Source organism: Festucalex cinctus, chromosome 1 (genome assembly GCF_051991245.1).
Source record: "Festucalex cinctus isolate MCC-2025b chromosome 1, RoL_Fcin_1.0, whole genome shotgun sequence".
Classification (NCBI taxonomy): domain Eukaryota; kingdom Metazoa; phylum Chordata; class Actinopteri; order Syngnathiformes; family Syngnathidae; genus Festucalex; species Festucalex cinctus.
In genome coordinates, this window is record NC_135411.1 from 40673467 (window position 1) to 40689894 (window position 16428).

Genomic DNA, 16428 nt, shown 5'->3' on the forward strand with positions numbered 1-16428 from the left:
AAAAAATTGAAGTTATGTACAACACATGTCCAAGCTAGAGTTTTCTATTGAATTGTGAATGGGATTATAGGCCTAGTACCTACTTTCAGATGAACAGTCAGGCCATGCATGTTCCGTGTGAATGAGCCAACCCTCATCTCACCCCATGAACTGCTGAGCTAATGGCAAATCTTAAAAAAAACTTTTGTTGTCATGACAACCAGGGATGAATATAGGCCGAGGGACACATATTCATGTATAACCCTTCCATCCATCCATTTTCTTGACTGCTTATTCCTCACAAGGGTCGCGGGGGTGCTGGAGCCTATCTCAGCTGACTTTGGGTACACCCTGGACTGGTTGCCAGCCAATCGCAGTCATGTATAACCGACTCTCTTTAAACGACTCGTGCAAAAGGGGGACTATGAATGTCAGTTACTGCCATCATATTATGAACATGTTCAAAAAAATTTACAACAAGAAAAAACATTTCAAAATGGCAAATGTTTCGCGAACGAGGAATGACGAGAAATCAACATTTGCATAAACGTTCGCACCTCGCCCGTATCCCACTTAGGGGCAAGGGAGCCAATGTTGATTTCTCGTCAGATGTTTGCCAACAGTTTTGTTTTTTTTCTTTTCACAGGGACATTTTAAAAGCTGGCTAGCTGCCTCAGTGTGTTCCTATGGTTTTGGTAACGTGAACTGAATTAAAAAAAAAAAAAAAATAGAAAAAAAAGAAAAAAAAGAATGCTACATTAGCTAATAACTGAAAATATACATCTTGTGTTTTTTCAGGTTGAAAAAAGAAATAACATGCCTATTTTGACAAAGCAAGGAGTAGAGAAAGGACATGTTTTCTCAGTCCTTCCTAGCACTGGTTTGTCCGCATCAAACGTTTTAAAACACTCTTTTGTTTTTGTTTTGTATTTTGCTGAGTTGCAACTGGACACAATCCAAACATTTATGTTGTTGACAATGGAAAAAGCACTGCATGTTCTTACACGCTTTTAAAAAATCAGATAGATCAAAAGCGCTGTATCAAAAGCTTGATAACTTTAATAATTGTTGAGAACCAGATGGAGAGCCGTAAAACTCCAAGCAAGACAAACATCTAAAAACGTGAACATAAAGTTCTCTAGGCTCTTCTCAGTCGTATGAAAAATGAATGAAACTTGACCGTAGCATAACCTCCAAAGCTTCATTGCGCCCCGACTTGCTTCACGCTGCCCTCTGCTGGATTTAAAGAAAACTACATGTAAGCGCCCAACAATGCATCCCTATGACAGAGGCGAGAAAACCTTTCTGCTCAAAAGATTCTCAATAATTAATATGAAGTCCATATCAGAAATCAATTTTTCTTTCAACGAATTGTTTATTACAAAAAGACTGTACATGAATTTCAATGAACACAACGTATGTACAAATTGAGAGAAGACAAATATTCAGTACTCTTCTCATGAACACTTAAGTTACCAAGTTTTCCCCATATCATATGAAAGACACATAAAAAAAGAAATGGGCGTCTCAATCTGTGATGCCCTGAAATGACGTTATGTGATAAACATTAGAAATTTCTGCACATCAGTGGTTGTCCCATGATTTTTCTATGAAAAAGTATAAATAAATCCCTTACATATAAAGTGTGAGCAAACGTTAATCCGCTGCTCCAAACATACAGTAGATGCAAAAACAAGTGGAATGCAAAGCTAGAAATACATAGAAAAGTAATGTGAGTTTCCCCACGAGTCAGCGCATGATGGAAAAGTACAATCATAAATGGGATGTTTTCACAGGAAACTTTTACAAACGTTCATGCATGTGGATGAATAAATACTGAATTGGCAGCATGTTTGTTTTGGAAAATGTTCCACTTAAAAATAACAAAAGGCATTACACTTCCGTTCACTTTCTGATTAAAATTTCACAATTAAGCCCCTTTAGTATACAGTGCTTAATATAAATGTGTACACCCCCCTTTAAAATCAATTTTAAATCAGTTTTTCAGAATTGTAATGAATATTACACTCACTGGAGTTTGAAACCTTGCGAATTTATATTTTATTTTTTTTACATCTCTATAATTTGGCTTTGCCAGGCTTTCTGTGTACCTATTTTGTGTGTTTGCACATTAACAAATCTTATTTACAACCAAAGGTGCATTTTTTATTTATTTTTGCCTGTTAGTGACGTTCTCTAACTCCACATAATCTACATCTGCATGGCTACAAGTGGTGACATATTGATTCTGAAAGGTAACTGTTGGGGTGTACTCATTTATGTTGAGTGCTGTAAATGATTGTAAAATGGCATCAGACAACAAGTAACCTCAAGCATTCTATTTTATTTTATTTTTAATTGCAGCAACTTTATGAAGAGCAAAGAGCTGCTCAATGAATGACTTGAGTGAAGTACACTCCTTGGGTTTTTGATACTGAAAATTGTATACATCCAACTGGTGGGAATAGTATGGGAATGGGTGTGTCAATACTTCTGTCAATACAAGTGTGTCCTTTGTGTCAATTACACCACTCTAAATCAACTACATTCACTACATTGCAGATGATTACAATCAAAATGAGTGACCGTTCACCCACTGGAGAAAACAAACAAGGCGACCTTGTTACATTTCTCTTTTGATTTGAGGTTGTTTGGGTTGACGGTTACTGTTGTTAAGCACCGATGTAAAGCACCACGCCACCAAGCACTCAACCAGCAGGCCACAAGTATGTGTAAGATTCTGGACTATAGTCTGATGCAGTCAAGTGAAAATGACTCACGCACGCACGCACTTGACTCCTTCACGTACTTCAAGACAAGACACGACGTTGCTACAGTGGCTGGACAGCACGTTAGTAATATGCAGTGGCGATGATGATGAACATCATGACTGACGGTTTCCACGGTACAATGTGGCCGATACAGAAAATGCACATTCAAGTCAAAATAATCAAAATTTGTAATCTACTCTTGGCACCACCTCCACTGAAACTGATGGAAATTCACAATGGGGAATAAAAAAAATTATTAAAAAAAAAACACTGACAAATGCACTTTACTGTACTGTTAGCTTCTCACATCACACTTTATGTACAAGTTAGAGAGCAGAATAAGTTCTTTTTGTTATGATGTACACCCAGTTGACCATTTTAAAGGGATCCTATAAATATCATCTAAAACATTAGACTTTTTAGAAGATCTGATGAGTTTTTTTTCCCCGATTAGTGGCTGCACAGGTGACTAGCATGACTGCCTCACTTAAAGATTCTGGTCTCAGACCATCTGTGTGGGCTTATTTCTGTGCTCGTGTGGGTTTTGATCAACAGAGTCTGATTTGCTCTCATGTGAAAAGGATGTGTGCTAGGTTGATTGTACAAAGTAAATGTTTGTTTATATGTGTTCTGTGATTGGCAATCAGTCCAATATGTAGCCTGCCTCTTGCCTATAAGTCAACCAGGAAAAACTGAAGTTCACCCTCAACAAATGAATGTTTTCCTTTCCACAACAGATCTTCTCCTAAAACCATTTTCAGTGTTTTAGGTGATATCGCGATAAATCCCTGAAAGGTGAGGTTGCTTTCTTCCCTCTGTAACATCTCAAGTCAGACCAAACAAGTTTGACATTCAGTCACATGATGCTAATGCACTTATTGATGCTTTTCCCCAATCTTGACAAGGTCAAATGGAATTTTTGGGTCGAGGGAACAGCTTTGGCCAGTCTCCAGTGCAAGAGGGTGCAGCAACACCATGATAACTTTAATTGATGGAGCACCCTGTGGAAGAAGCGGGTTTTAACACTGTAAATATGATATTGTCTGTGCTGCACTAAAATATTAACACAAAACATTTACAAATATTCAGCCTTCTCATTTCAAGACTTGAAGTTAGGAATAAAAACTGCTGCTGCCCACCACCGTGTGAGAGCACTATGAAATGCTTTTATCTCCTCCCTTCATGTCAACAGTGTCAACTAATACAACTCGCTTTTCCAAAAACTTCAGCGGCCATTGTGCTTCTGTCAAGTCCAAATGGTTTACTTCCAAACATTTTGCCATGGCACTTCATCGATAAGGAGAGATGAGAGCTGTAAGAACTGCATTCATCTGTACACTTTCACTGTTTTACTTCCGAGCCCGTTTTACGTGTGTATTTTATTTATTTTTTTGCCTAATCAGCATAGTGCATGATGGACTCGACGTAGTTTCCCGGGAAGAGTCCGGTGACGCCGTTGCAGACGCCTTCGAACCATCCGTCGTCGTTCTTTTTGATAATGTAAATGATGGCTCCTTCCATGAAGGACAGCTCATCCTCCTTGTCCTTGCTGTAGTCGTAGATGGCCACAACTACAAAATGGCAGAAAAAAAAAAAAAGTGAACAGAAAGTGAACACTCCCGAAAATCTAGCCCTTTCCACATACCTTTCTCTAAATAGACCTTAGGCGCCCAGTGGGGGTCTCCATCAGCATAGGGGTCACTGTAATGGACAACCGCAGCCTCCTCTTCGTCATAGTCAACAGGTGGAGGAGGAGGCGGCGGTGAGGGCTCCTCAAACACACCCATGTCCTCGGGTGGAGGCGGAGGAGGCGGAGCTGGGCTGTCTGTTACTGAAGGTCAACAAGAGCAGAGGTTATTATAGTTAATTGAAAATAATGAAATAACAAAAACTGACAAACCCCCCCCAAAAAACATTTCCATTAATAAAATTAGTTATGGGCGAGAACTGATACCAGTATCCGTGCAACCAGCCCAAAAATGTAGCGGCATCAAAAACTGCCGACCGCCAACCCGCCCCCAACTACAATAATAAATAAATAAATAAATAAATAAATAAATAACCCACATTGGTTCAAAAAGGGAATGACCCAACTGGTTGGGCTAATGTTTTAATATCACACAAATCATCCCCCAGAATATAATCCATAACCCCCAAAATTGCTTCATTTTTGGTTATCAAAATTAATTAGTGCCAAAAAAAAATTAAAAAGTAAAAAAAAAAATTTACCCAACCTTTTGGTTTATGTGCATAATCCAAAAAACTGACACCAACAAACCACCCGCAAGAGAATGGTTTTGTTTTGTTGGTTATTCATTTGATGCAACTTCTTTTGTATAAACAAACCAAAATGTTGGGTTGGTCCCTTTTTGATCCGTGTGTTTTTAGAGTGTACTTTGAATAGCTATATTGAATTGCTAAGCTTTCCTTAGGAAATCTTATACTAATGTTAGTCTCTGCACTTCCAATTGGAGGAAGAATATATGTTAAAAGTCTCATTTCCACTGATGCCAATGAATTCAATTCCACTTCCTGTCATTCAAAATCAATTCAACATCCTATGGGGTGGAGTCAATTCAAATTCAAATTCATCCAAGGAATTGAACTAACTTCTGAATTTTGTCCGGCCCTGGTAGGCAGTGTTTTAAGTGGGCCAGAACGCACGGTCCGAAGCTCTGGCACTTCTAGAAATCTCCCTTGAGTGTTCAAGTACTTCTCATCGTGCAAAGAACGTACTAACAGCGTTCCGGTACGCTCGACAATACATGTTTTGATCCCAAAAAGCTGTTCTGGCGAGCGGCGCTCATCCACGAACTTACATATAGAATGGAAGGCCTGCGCTCATCAGAACACCATGCGCATGCTTAATCCAGTAGTCATATAGCTGTGCTTTGCGAGAGAAACGCACACATGTCATTCAAGTCGCTCACTGTAAACGTGATGCTCGCCCAATACTAGCCGATCAGAACGCGTATGTACAACCATAGTTCTTTAGTGAAGAAAATGAAATGAAAATGCTACCATGCTGTCCTGGCTCAAAGCTTTAAAAAAAAAAAAAAAAAAGACCACGGTCAGTCCCTTGAGGTGGATTCGCAGGCTGATACAGTACGGACGTAATAATAATCTGGGCTGTTCATGCTGTAGCAAGTTGAAGGCGGAGGCGGCCATCTTGGGTTGCCGCACTTAGTTAGTTGAATATTGTACGTTGACTTTTTTGCTGCGTACGTTTTTCCCGCCCACGTAATTTTCTTCCTCTACAGCGAAAATACCACTGTGTGGCGTACGGATGTACCAATAAGCATAAAATAAGTGTGGGTGAAGCTCTAAATGCAGATTTCATCAGTAAGAATGTGAATATAAATTCCCTCTCATAAGGTATTTTTCCAAGTGCTACTCAAAGATTGGTCTGCATCATTAGAACTATCAACAAAGCAAAGCAAAGCACACAAGAAAAAACAATCGCTGTGAAATGTGAACCTAACTTCTACAATTCAGTCACCATTCACGATACTGAGATAATACTATGAATGGTTGACACTTATTTTTTTCCACTTAAAGCACTGCTGGTAGGTATGTTCAATACCACTTTTTTACAGACCAATACCAGTACGAGAACTCAACTCTTGCGTAGTCATTGATACCAATACCACTATACTTTTGATACAGAATACACCCCCCCCCCCCCCCAACAAAACAAACAAACAAACAAACAAACCAAAAAAAGAAACCCAGATAATTTACAGATAATTTGAAGAAAGACCTATAATGACCTAGACCAGTAGCATTTTCCTTAAAATCACATGAAATAAGTATTCTTTGAATTTCCTCTTCCTGACTGTAAAATGAATGGTCACAGTTGGAGGGTAGCCGATACTGGCGCCGTGATTAATACAGATACCTTGAAATAAGGCCAGGTATTTGCCCAATACCGATATCTGGTATCAGTACTCGCCTATCCCTAATTCTGATGTTCGAGGTTAGAATCTCAGCTCTGGACATCCTGTGTCAAGTTTGCATGTTCTCCCTGTGCTTAAAGCGATACAAACCTTATGAATCATTTTCCAGTATTGGATTAGGTATTCTGTAAAAAGAATAAAAGTGCAAATATGTCTGGCATCTTATTCCCTGAATTTTATTTTAAACCAATTAAGTATCAGAATTCAAACGTACAGTGTGGGATGCCATGTTCCTGGTCACGTAATTGTGATGACGTATCCCGTGTGTAACCGGAAGCCGTCTTTGTTCATTTCAGTGGGAATTTGCTGACATAATGGGCAAGAAATACTGCGCCAATTCTATTCAGAGTAAAATCCTCAGCACGTCCGGTTTCACGTCATCCTGTGTGGGGGTGGCCGCTCCTAATGTGGGCTAAAGCGTGCTTAGGACACGACATGGAGCTTAGCCTAGCAGAGTACAAGTCACCCGGATGTTTATTTACCGTCCACTTTGACTTGGCGGCGGCTGGATCTGCCAGTTTTTTTCCGGCTTTCGGTTGGAATCAAATCTTTGGCGTGTCCTCTATGGCTGTACTGCCTTTGAAGAAGTGCTTATTTGTTGTAAGGCGAAATTCCACCTTTGATGTCCGCCGTGGGGACGCGATAATTCCTCGTGAGTACCTTTGTTGTCATTCATCCCATGTGATTCAATGTGTATTTTACGCACGCGATACGTCACGATGTTCACGTGACTGTCCAAAATGCCTATATTGTACTTTACGCAAAAATATTCATAAAAAGTGCTATAATCAACATAAATTGACAATTTTTTTCAGGGAAGAGTTGAAAGTCTTGTGTTCCTTTAAGTGCATTTTTCCTCTGTGTTCTTCGGCTTCCTTGCACACCCCCAAAACATGCATTAGGTTAAAAGTGAGGACCCAAAATGGCCTGTGGGTTTGAATGCTTGTTTATCTACATGTGTACTATAATAGGCTGGCAAACAGACCAGGTATAATCCAAAGTCAACTCACCTGCCACTCTGTGAACAAGCACGACACAAAATGGATGGGGAGATTATTGATTGTCAACATAGTTTAACATTTTACATTATATTAAAGTGACCCTCATGAGGATAAGCGGTTCAGATAAAGGATGGATGGATAAGCAATAAGCATCATAAAATGGTGCATTAATGATAGGCAAAGATAAACAAAGTACATATTTCCGTATTTTGTCTGCTAATAACTGAGAAAACCACTTCTATCACACTCCATTTAGTCCAACAATATGAAATCCCCATAAATCTGAAGCATCCTGTTAAAGACACAGATGAATTGGAAGAAGGTTGCAGTTATCTTTCTGCTCAGTAGAGGGCAACAAAGTTCATTTGTTTACACTCCTACACAATATAATAAAGGACTGTAAAATGAATACCTCTCTGATATTGTGAACCAAAAGTGATTGCTATACTGCCATAATTATAAAAGCAAGATTATTTTAATACAACTCATCAAATCTATTGGACAGTGCATTCATTATAAGTGGTACAGAGTTTTGTTTTCCCGTAATATTTCGCAGAAGCTCAACACCAAACTGTATTTCAAAAGACCGAGGCCGAGAGTGGACCGTGAACTGGCGTCAGGTCACATTTTCACCCCTCAGTGGAGTGAGAACAGGTCGCAAGCTTTATGTGAGCCATCGCCATGGCAACAGACAGACATCCTAGGGACCAGCGTGCAGTGCAAGCAGAGGTATGAGTTTAAAGTCACCAAGCAACCACAGTCAATGTTAAGCAGCATGTGCTGAGAAACATTGAATGCACTGTGTTCAATACAGAATTTGATTTATTATTATTATTATTTGAATTAATGTAATGTGCTTCAAGTGCATGTACTGTTGCGGCTGGACTATCCATTTGAGTTCCAGCTACATGGCAACTGCCTTAGTGAGTCTGCTTGTGCATGTTTACTCCAGTTAAACAGCCAGCAGCAACATATCGTCTGAGTACTTACTGCTCTCCTGCATTCTGGCCACAAAGCCGGTCAGAGGGATCTGCGGTGTCAGCTGGACCATCGGAGGAGGCGGAGGAGCCACAGACACTAGCGCGGCAACCCACCAGAAGAGAAGAGGTAGGAGCGAAGACAATGTTGATGCGGACAGAGAACAGAGAAAAGGACAAGTGAGGAGTGAAGCAACCATGTGGATGCGACGGAGCACTCGAGCGCGAGGAATGAAAAACGGCAAGGAAAGAACTGTAAAGCATGTGATGGAGGACATACTGTACACTGCTTGCTGTCAGCAATCTATTGCACAAGCGTGAGGTGAGTTTGCAATAGCGTGCTGTGGTAGGATAGTAATAATGTTGCACATCTTTGCTTTAGAGAACAGGTGTCAAACTCAAGGCCCGGGGGCCAGATCTGGCCAGTGCCATCATTTTATGTGGCCCACGAAAGCAAATCAATCATGTCAACTTTCATGATGCTCTCTAAAATATACACCATTTGTGTAATGACATCCATGCAGCGCTGTTTAGATGAGTAAGCCCTGGATGCAGACCGCAGTTCAAGGCGAGCCGCAACGTCGGGTGGATCTAAACGTTTGACTCCGCCGAAGGGTGGGCGATATGGTAAAAATGTCATATCATGATCTGTTAAAAATAAATTCGCGATCTCGACCAGACGGATGCATAAACCAAGCTTGAGCCCACATAAAGTTGAACTGTATAGATTGTGCCACTGACAATCTTGCAGATCAGCTTTATGAGATCGTCAACACATTAAAGTTCTTAACGATCTAATATCGTCATATCGCCCACCCCTAACTCCGCCCATACGAATTTTCGACCTCGAAGTGCCTACTTTCTTTCTTTGTTGTTAAACCTAACCGTAACCCTAACCATCACCCCAACAATACCACATCATGATAACAGTATTTTTTTGAACATTTTATTGAACAACGAAAATTAAAAACTGACCAAAACCCATAATCACAACCGTCCAGGGATGCGTTCACTCTTCCTCTTCCTCAAACCGTTTCGTTAGCTCCGCCCAGGCTGACTGAGGGTTGAGTGTTTGTAATTTTTGGTGCTCCATAATGTGTTTAAAAAAATAACTTTACGTCATAAGACAGCGCATCATTAAATCTGCAAATTTTGTCGGAAAAACAATTGTTTATTTGGAAGAATCCGTGTGGGTGGAGTCAAATGTTTAAGTCCCCCCCGACATTGAGGCACGCCTCGAACTGCACTCTGCAGCCCCAACAGAAACGAGGGAAAACTGTATAGTACAGTATTCTGCCTAATACCCTTAAAGTTCCACCTACACCCAGACTTTCTTATGGACACGAATGATCAAAATCTTATAAAATCATACGTACAAACACAAACTCACGTGATGAGGTTTAACAAAGATGAGTGTAAACGACCATTCTAAACTATCAGTGGATTTCAGGATGAGGTGGACACACAAACAAAACAAACCCCCAAAAATGCAAAGGCAGTTATCTAATGAATTGCAGTTAGTGGCTGTAATGCCACAGAAATCACTGCAGAGAAATATCCACTCTCCACTCCACTTGTTTCACCGAAGAGACATCATTGAGCTGAGTGTTTGTGCTGTAAAACTACACACTACACCAGGCAGCATGTACTATGCATGTCTATTTGCTGGAAAAACATTTCAACAATCTCAAAGAGGATGTCCCAGTTTTGGTAGCCTGCTGATGCAGCTCTAGGTTGTTATCTCTTCCCATATGAGACCCAAAACCTCCTCCCTTTTTGTTTTATGTTGTCCTACGAGAGAAGCCATTAGAGGAAACTGTCTCTGAGTGATGTTGCCAAGATAAACTCCAACGAAGCAACAAAACAAAATGTCTGGGTGGCTGATGTGCCCTGAACTGCCTCCTTCCTCTGCTGTAAAATCCCACTGATTCAAATTTTAGAAATAGCAATTTCAACACCCAACATCAGATGTTTGAGCTCTTCTGCATAATTGTAAGTTAAACAAGCTATTACCTGAATTTTGTTGGAATGTCGGACCCCCGTTAATATGGGGCTGCTGAGAGGAAACGGAAGGAGCGCGGCGATATGTCCCCGTGGCCGACACCATGGAGGCTGAGGAGGTGGTGGAGGAGTTATGGCGCGAGATCTGCCGCGAGATGGTGCCAAACTGGGACATGGGGATCGGACCGAGTCCGGGACCTTGTGGCACTGAGGCCGAAGATGTCGCCACTGTAGGAGCAGGAATAGCAAATTTACAGCTTGAAAATTCTGTTCTGAGATTGACTTCAAAGAGTATCTTTAACATATTTTAGAAGATGTGTTCAGTCGACTACAATTTGTAAGAAAGTCAAAAAGATACAATCATAGAGTGTATCTCAAAGCTCCAAGGACTCACCTTGACCCATACTGGGAGGAGAAGGTGTCGGGACCGCCAAGGGGACGCCCACGCCGCTGCCTCCACTGTTCTCCCTGCCACCACTACCACCACTGCTGCCACTGCACATAAAAGAATTGACTCATTAAAAGGACGTGTAGGACTACGTTAGCCATCCCATCAGAATGGGTTCTTTCTGTCATGACACCTGTCACCATGGTAACAGATTTTGCTTTGACAGAAGCCAAATCAGGTTTGGACACCTGACAATCTAGGCTGCCTTTTGCCACCTTCCAACATAGAAGGTGTGTCCTTTGAAATGTCTTTATGTGTAACCAAATAGAGGGAGAGCCTTTTTTAATTGCGTCCATATTTTTAGTGCTTGTCTTAATTAGAGTGATGAATGAGCTGGTTAAAAACGCAACTGGTCACCAGGGAAGATTTTGAAAAACCATCATTCATACAATTTATAGTATTCAATGAACCTTAAAATGCTATTATTATTATTATTATTATTATTATTTATTTTTTTTAAATATGGGATGAAGCCAGAGTGAAAATTGACTCATGGACCTCAGAGCTGTGATGTGGACTTCTCACTAGTCTACTATGCTGCTGTCACTTTTAACCCATTTGCTCCCAAAAACATTTGAATACGTTCTATTTTAAATATTACCATGCTGCCAAAGATATATTTCTACGTTTTTTTGTTTTGTTTTGTTTTTTTTAATGTTTTTGTTTTTTTAATGGTTTTTTTTTTTTTTTATGCTAGAGCAGGGGTCTCCAAATTCGGTCCTCGAGAGCCCCTATCCAGCCTGTTTTCCATGTTTCGTCCTTCAGCAATGCTGAATCTAATGATCAGCTAATCAGTAAGCTTTGCAGAAGCCTGATAATGATCCCGATCATGAATCAGGTGTGTTAGTGGAGAGAAACATGGAAAACAGGCTGGATAGGGGCTCTAGAGGACCGAATTTGGAGACCCCTGTGCTAGAGCATACAGAAGGCTTTGTTGCAGCCTCTGAACTGTAGAGAATGCTTGAAGCAATGGTAGTTATTACAAAAACGGCCAGCAGGTGGCAGAAGAGTATAAGAGATCAACCAGGGCCATGTTGCAAAAAGCTTTATCCACTGTTGTAAACATATTCAAAACCCTATTATTAACATTCCAGATTGTATGGTGGAGCCTAATCGTATATTAATTGCTGACTTTGTTTTTTTTTTTGGCCTAGCCCCGTAGGATCAAGCAGTGCATGTGATCTCTACCTGTGTGTCCGGGGCCTCTGATTGAGTGAGGCTGTACGTACAGGACTCTGCTGGCTGCCCAGCCTAGCTGGACTTGTCATATAGTCATTGGGCACCACTGGAGGCTTAACTGGTTCCAGTGTCTTGTAGGGGGTGTTGCGCCTAGGCAAAGAAAAAAATGTATTAGAGTTAAAACTGGCTCCTTTGGCTGTAAATGTATATGAACACAACTTGACTTGAGTTTGATGTGTCTTTCATAGAGGAATAGCAAAACCTTTATTTTTTTAAAGGGATACATCTCAATATCATATTGCCTATTGTGTTATCACCCATACCTATGAAGGAGACTTAAAGAGCTTTACTTGTTGATAGCTGCTTCTAGTTATTCAACCATTTTAAGAGCCAATTGAATCAGCTCAAGCAGCAATACAAACACATAACAGCAATCTCATCAACATTCATGGCCAAGCATGCAGAATAAAGACCCAGTTGGCCCTAGTTTCCCTCAATAACACACCGTATTTTCTCAACTCTTACCCCAAGGTTCCGCGGCCAGCCATTGGGGGGCTCGGGGGTTTCTGGGTTGGTGGGTTGGTCCTAGACAGTGTTCCTCCTCCTCGTCCTGCAGCATTGTTCCCATTTTGCTAGGGAGAATAAGAGCAGTTAAAAACACTTGACTGACATCGGCATGTGCCCTGTCAGTGACTATTAACACAATCTTGAAATTACTGAGCAAATCTTTCATTCATGTAGTTATGCTATTTAAAATGGCTGAGAGATCTGAGGATGGACATGACTATTGTATCAACAAATACCCATACAATGGTTGCATGAAAATTGTGAGTACATGGAGTTTTAATAAATTGTGGTAAAGAGAAGATAAAAGGTAACTATCTCTTACCTTGGCTTTAAGCCACTGAGTGCAAGCAGAAAAAAAGAAGAAAGAAAACAGGATGCTCATTGGTTAATGGTTTAGGCAGGTATTTATTTAAGCAACATTAAGTGATGGGCTTTTAAATCATTAGAGGCAAATCACATGCTAAACTACAGCAAGTTCAGCTTCAGGTTCATTCTATAGAGACACTAGATGAAACAGTGACGTCTGTGCCTAAGAAATTTAAGGAAAAGGGGGACTCATTGCTGACTGTCTCAGCAACTGAAGCTCAAGCTAGGCAAACAAATACGGTAGCTTCTCTTGGCAGGGAGTTGCCCTGTCAAAGACTCCTTTATTTATCTGCCTCCTATCCGACATGCCAAGAACCCTGGGGTGACACTTGACAACCTGACTATCCTGTTTCCCCACAATATTTCAACAGCTTAGACTAGTGCAACTAAACAAATAAACTGAATGAAAGTAATGACTGTGGACAAAGAGGCTATACTAAGGCTAGAATCAGCAATCAGGATCGTGGCCAGATGGCATCATCAGACAAAATGAAATGCATATCACTATTTAGAAGTTCTATGAAAACTGAACTGTGTCAGTGAGGTCCCAAAAGACCCCAAGTAGCTCTCTAATTAGATTACTCTGGAAAGCACCGGTAAAAATTATGGCGGCAGGGTGAGTACAGCCTTCAATTAAACGTGTGCTTCTCATCATTCAAACCTCGGACTGAAGAAAACTGTTACCTGACTTAAGTTAATGTGGCTAAGTATATGAATATGAGCAAAGTGACGGAGCCGTGACATTCGCAAACTTAGCCTGTGGGCTCTGTGAAGGCAATTTCAGTCGCCAGCAGGTGTCAGACAGAAAAAAAAAAAAAAAAAAAGGGTGTTCCCCCCGCCCCTAACCTTGCTCTCACAAGATGAATTCTCGTGGTACTCCGGAGAATACATCATGTACCGCGCTCGCAGATAACAGCCATTCTGAACCACTGGTGGTTCAGACCAATTATAGAGCGACATTGTGTTTGGGGGCGGGATATGCAACTGTGACGAAACCAGGAAGCCAGCGCCGACAGCGCTAACAAACAAACCTAACATGGACGAATGGACGCTGCAATCAATTTTGTTCTTGCAGAACCAAAACGGTTTCCTTGTTGAATGTGGAACAGCGAGGGGCGCTTCGTGCATTTCTAGCTGGTAAGATGTTCCGTGCTTTTCCCCCCTCCGACAAGAAAAAACACGAAATTTTCACCCATCCCCGTGATTGGTTAAAACAAACGTGTAGAATGTCGCATCGTCCAATCAGCTCGAATTATTGTACAGAATGTCCCGCCTTTTCCCGCCGAAATTACTGTGGAGAGGTATCCATCTGGCTATTTCCAGGTTACCCCACCCCCCACTTAATTCATAATACATAAATGCAACAATCAGAATACTGTGTTAATACTAGTGGGAGCACATATATGCTACATTTCACTAAATAACAAACACACTATTTGTTATTTTATTTTTGACAAAAATCTAATGATTTTCGGGCATCTTAACACCACATCATTCATAAATGTAACCACTATTAGATTTGTGATTGGGTGTCTCTTACTTGTCTCTAAGGTGTCCCTTCCGCCTACATATGCAGCGGCTTTCCCTTGCTTATGTAGCACAACAGTACCACACATTTTACCACACACGTTTTTGTTGTGTGATCATGAAATATATGGAAAAAGGAAAATAAGTACTGTGTGTAGTGTAATAATAATACTTTGGGGGGGCCATGCATTTCATGTGATGTGCCCCACTTAACCCATTAAGGCCGGGAGTGCATGACCGCGCTAGAGCCGGGAGCGCTCCAGCACGCTTCTAACTTTAAAGCCGGGAGAGCGGATATGTCATTTTGTTTTGTTTTGACCAATTCTTGGTCTCTTAGCTGATGAAATGCATCAGAATATACACGAGAGGGTGACGTGGGCCTCGTAGCATGTCCTGGAATTTTATTTGAGCATTTATGGCTGATGCAGATTCGCGGGAGTTAAGTTGTGAAATAAATGACATGATTGACGTTGGCGCAGGAGGAAATCGAATTAGTGTAACAAGTTGACGGTGACATATTGTTAAGAAATGTGTTTTTAGACAATGATTTGAAAATTTTAACGGCTTTTTAACGGGTAATGGAATGGACAACGAATAATTACCACTCGATCCGCCGAGGTTGTTACAACTGCGCTACAGTATTGAAGGTTAATATACCCGCAGATGTGACACAGTTTTGTTTTTTGTTTTTTTTTAATAATATTGAAGTTTCATTAAAACAAACTTAGGTTTGTGTGAACGCCACAGGTGTAAGCTCTGAAATGTTTTTGGAATTATGCTTCCATCTGCTTCACGAGCTGAGATATCAATTATTTAGTAGGCGTTACAATATTGTTGAATTTCTAGGAAAACGTCAGGTTTTCAGGGGTGACTCAAAAGTCACCCATATGTTTTCGAGGTATGTTTTGGCAGGCGCTTTAGGCCTTAATGGGTTTAAAGGGCAAGTCAACTCAAAACTCTTCTTTACAGTAGTACTGTATGTTCTATGTAGCCCCTTGAGTCTAACCATGGGTATTCTGTGATAATCTGATTAATGTTGCGTTTGTAAGCAGCAAAAATAAATCCACACATTTTTGTCCATCTCAAGGGGAGGCCATTTTGTTTGTTTATTTGTTTGCTGCCAACTGAAGATGACATCACAGTTGCTCAGGCCTCAGTTAACGACCAACCACAACTCACCTGTTTCCTGAAGCAGAGCTGTGATTGGCCGTTACCTGAGTGCTGAGCAACAGTAATGTCATTTTCAGTTAACAGCAAGGGGCAAAATGGCGGCCCCCTGAGATGTATAAAAACGTGTGGATTTTGCAACTTAAATCATATTCCACAAGGAAAATATTAATCAGACTTCTGTGTTTATACTAATGGGGTTGCACACAACATATCATAAAGAACATTTTTGGGTTGATTTTCTCTTTCAGAGTGAAAAGTCTGCATGGTGTCGAGTCTGACTGATGATGCTACCATACATGGGAGTCCAGATTGATACATTTTTAAAATAATAGCATGGAAAGAGAAATCTGTCTGCAATAGTGACTTCTGCTGACATTAATCATTTCCAGCAATCCTGACTAATCCATTTGAATAAACTGAACTCTCCTAGAAGCAAAAGCTCCCCATTTTGAGTCAGGAGATGTTTGAAAACCAGAAGACAGACAC

General features: G+C 40.8%; 1 protein-coding gene across 4 annotated transcripts in view; it reads right to left on the reverse strand.

Moving 5' to 3' along the window:
- Positions 1-1330: 1330 nt before the first annotated feature.
- Positions 1331-16428, reverse strand: part of LOC144028534 (abl interactor 1-like) — a 34846-nt gene continuing 19748 nt past the window's right edge. Inside the window, exons 6-13 of one of the 4 annotated variants that reach the window (XM_077535651.1) lie at positions 13202-13216; positions 12838-12944; positions 12322-12462; positions 11080-11180; positions 10698-10913; positions 8698-8784; positions 4396-4581; positions 1331-4321 (exon numbers count right to left, since the gene is read on the reverse strand). In XM_077535651.1, the coding sequence (XP_077391777.1) occupies positions 4146-4321; positions 4396-4581; positions 8698-8784; positions 10698-10913; positions 11080-11180; positions 12322-12462; positions 12838-12944; positions 13202-13216 (1029 nt within the window). In that variant the 3' untranslated portion in view covers positions 1331-4145. The remainder of the gene's footprint in view (positions 4322-4395; positions 4582-8697; positions 8785-10697; positions 10914-11079; positions 11181-12321; positions 12463-12837; positions 12945-13201; positions 13217-16428) is intronic. The other 3 variants (XM_077535653.1, XM_077535652.1, XM_077535654.1) reach the window with 3 other exon arrangements.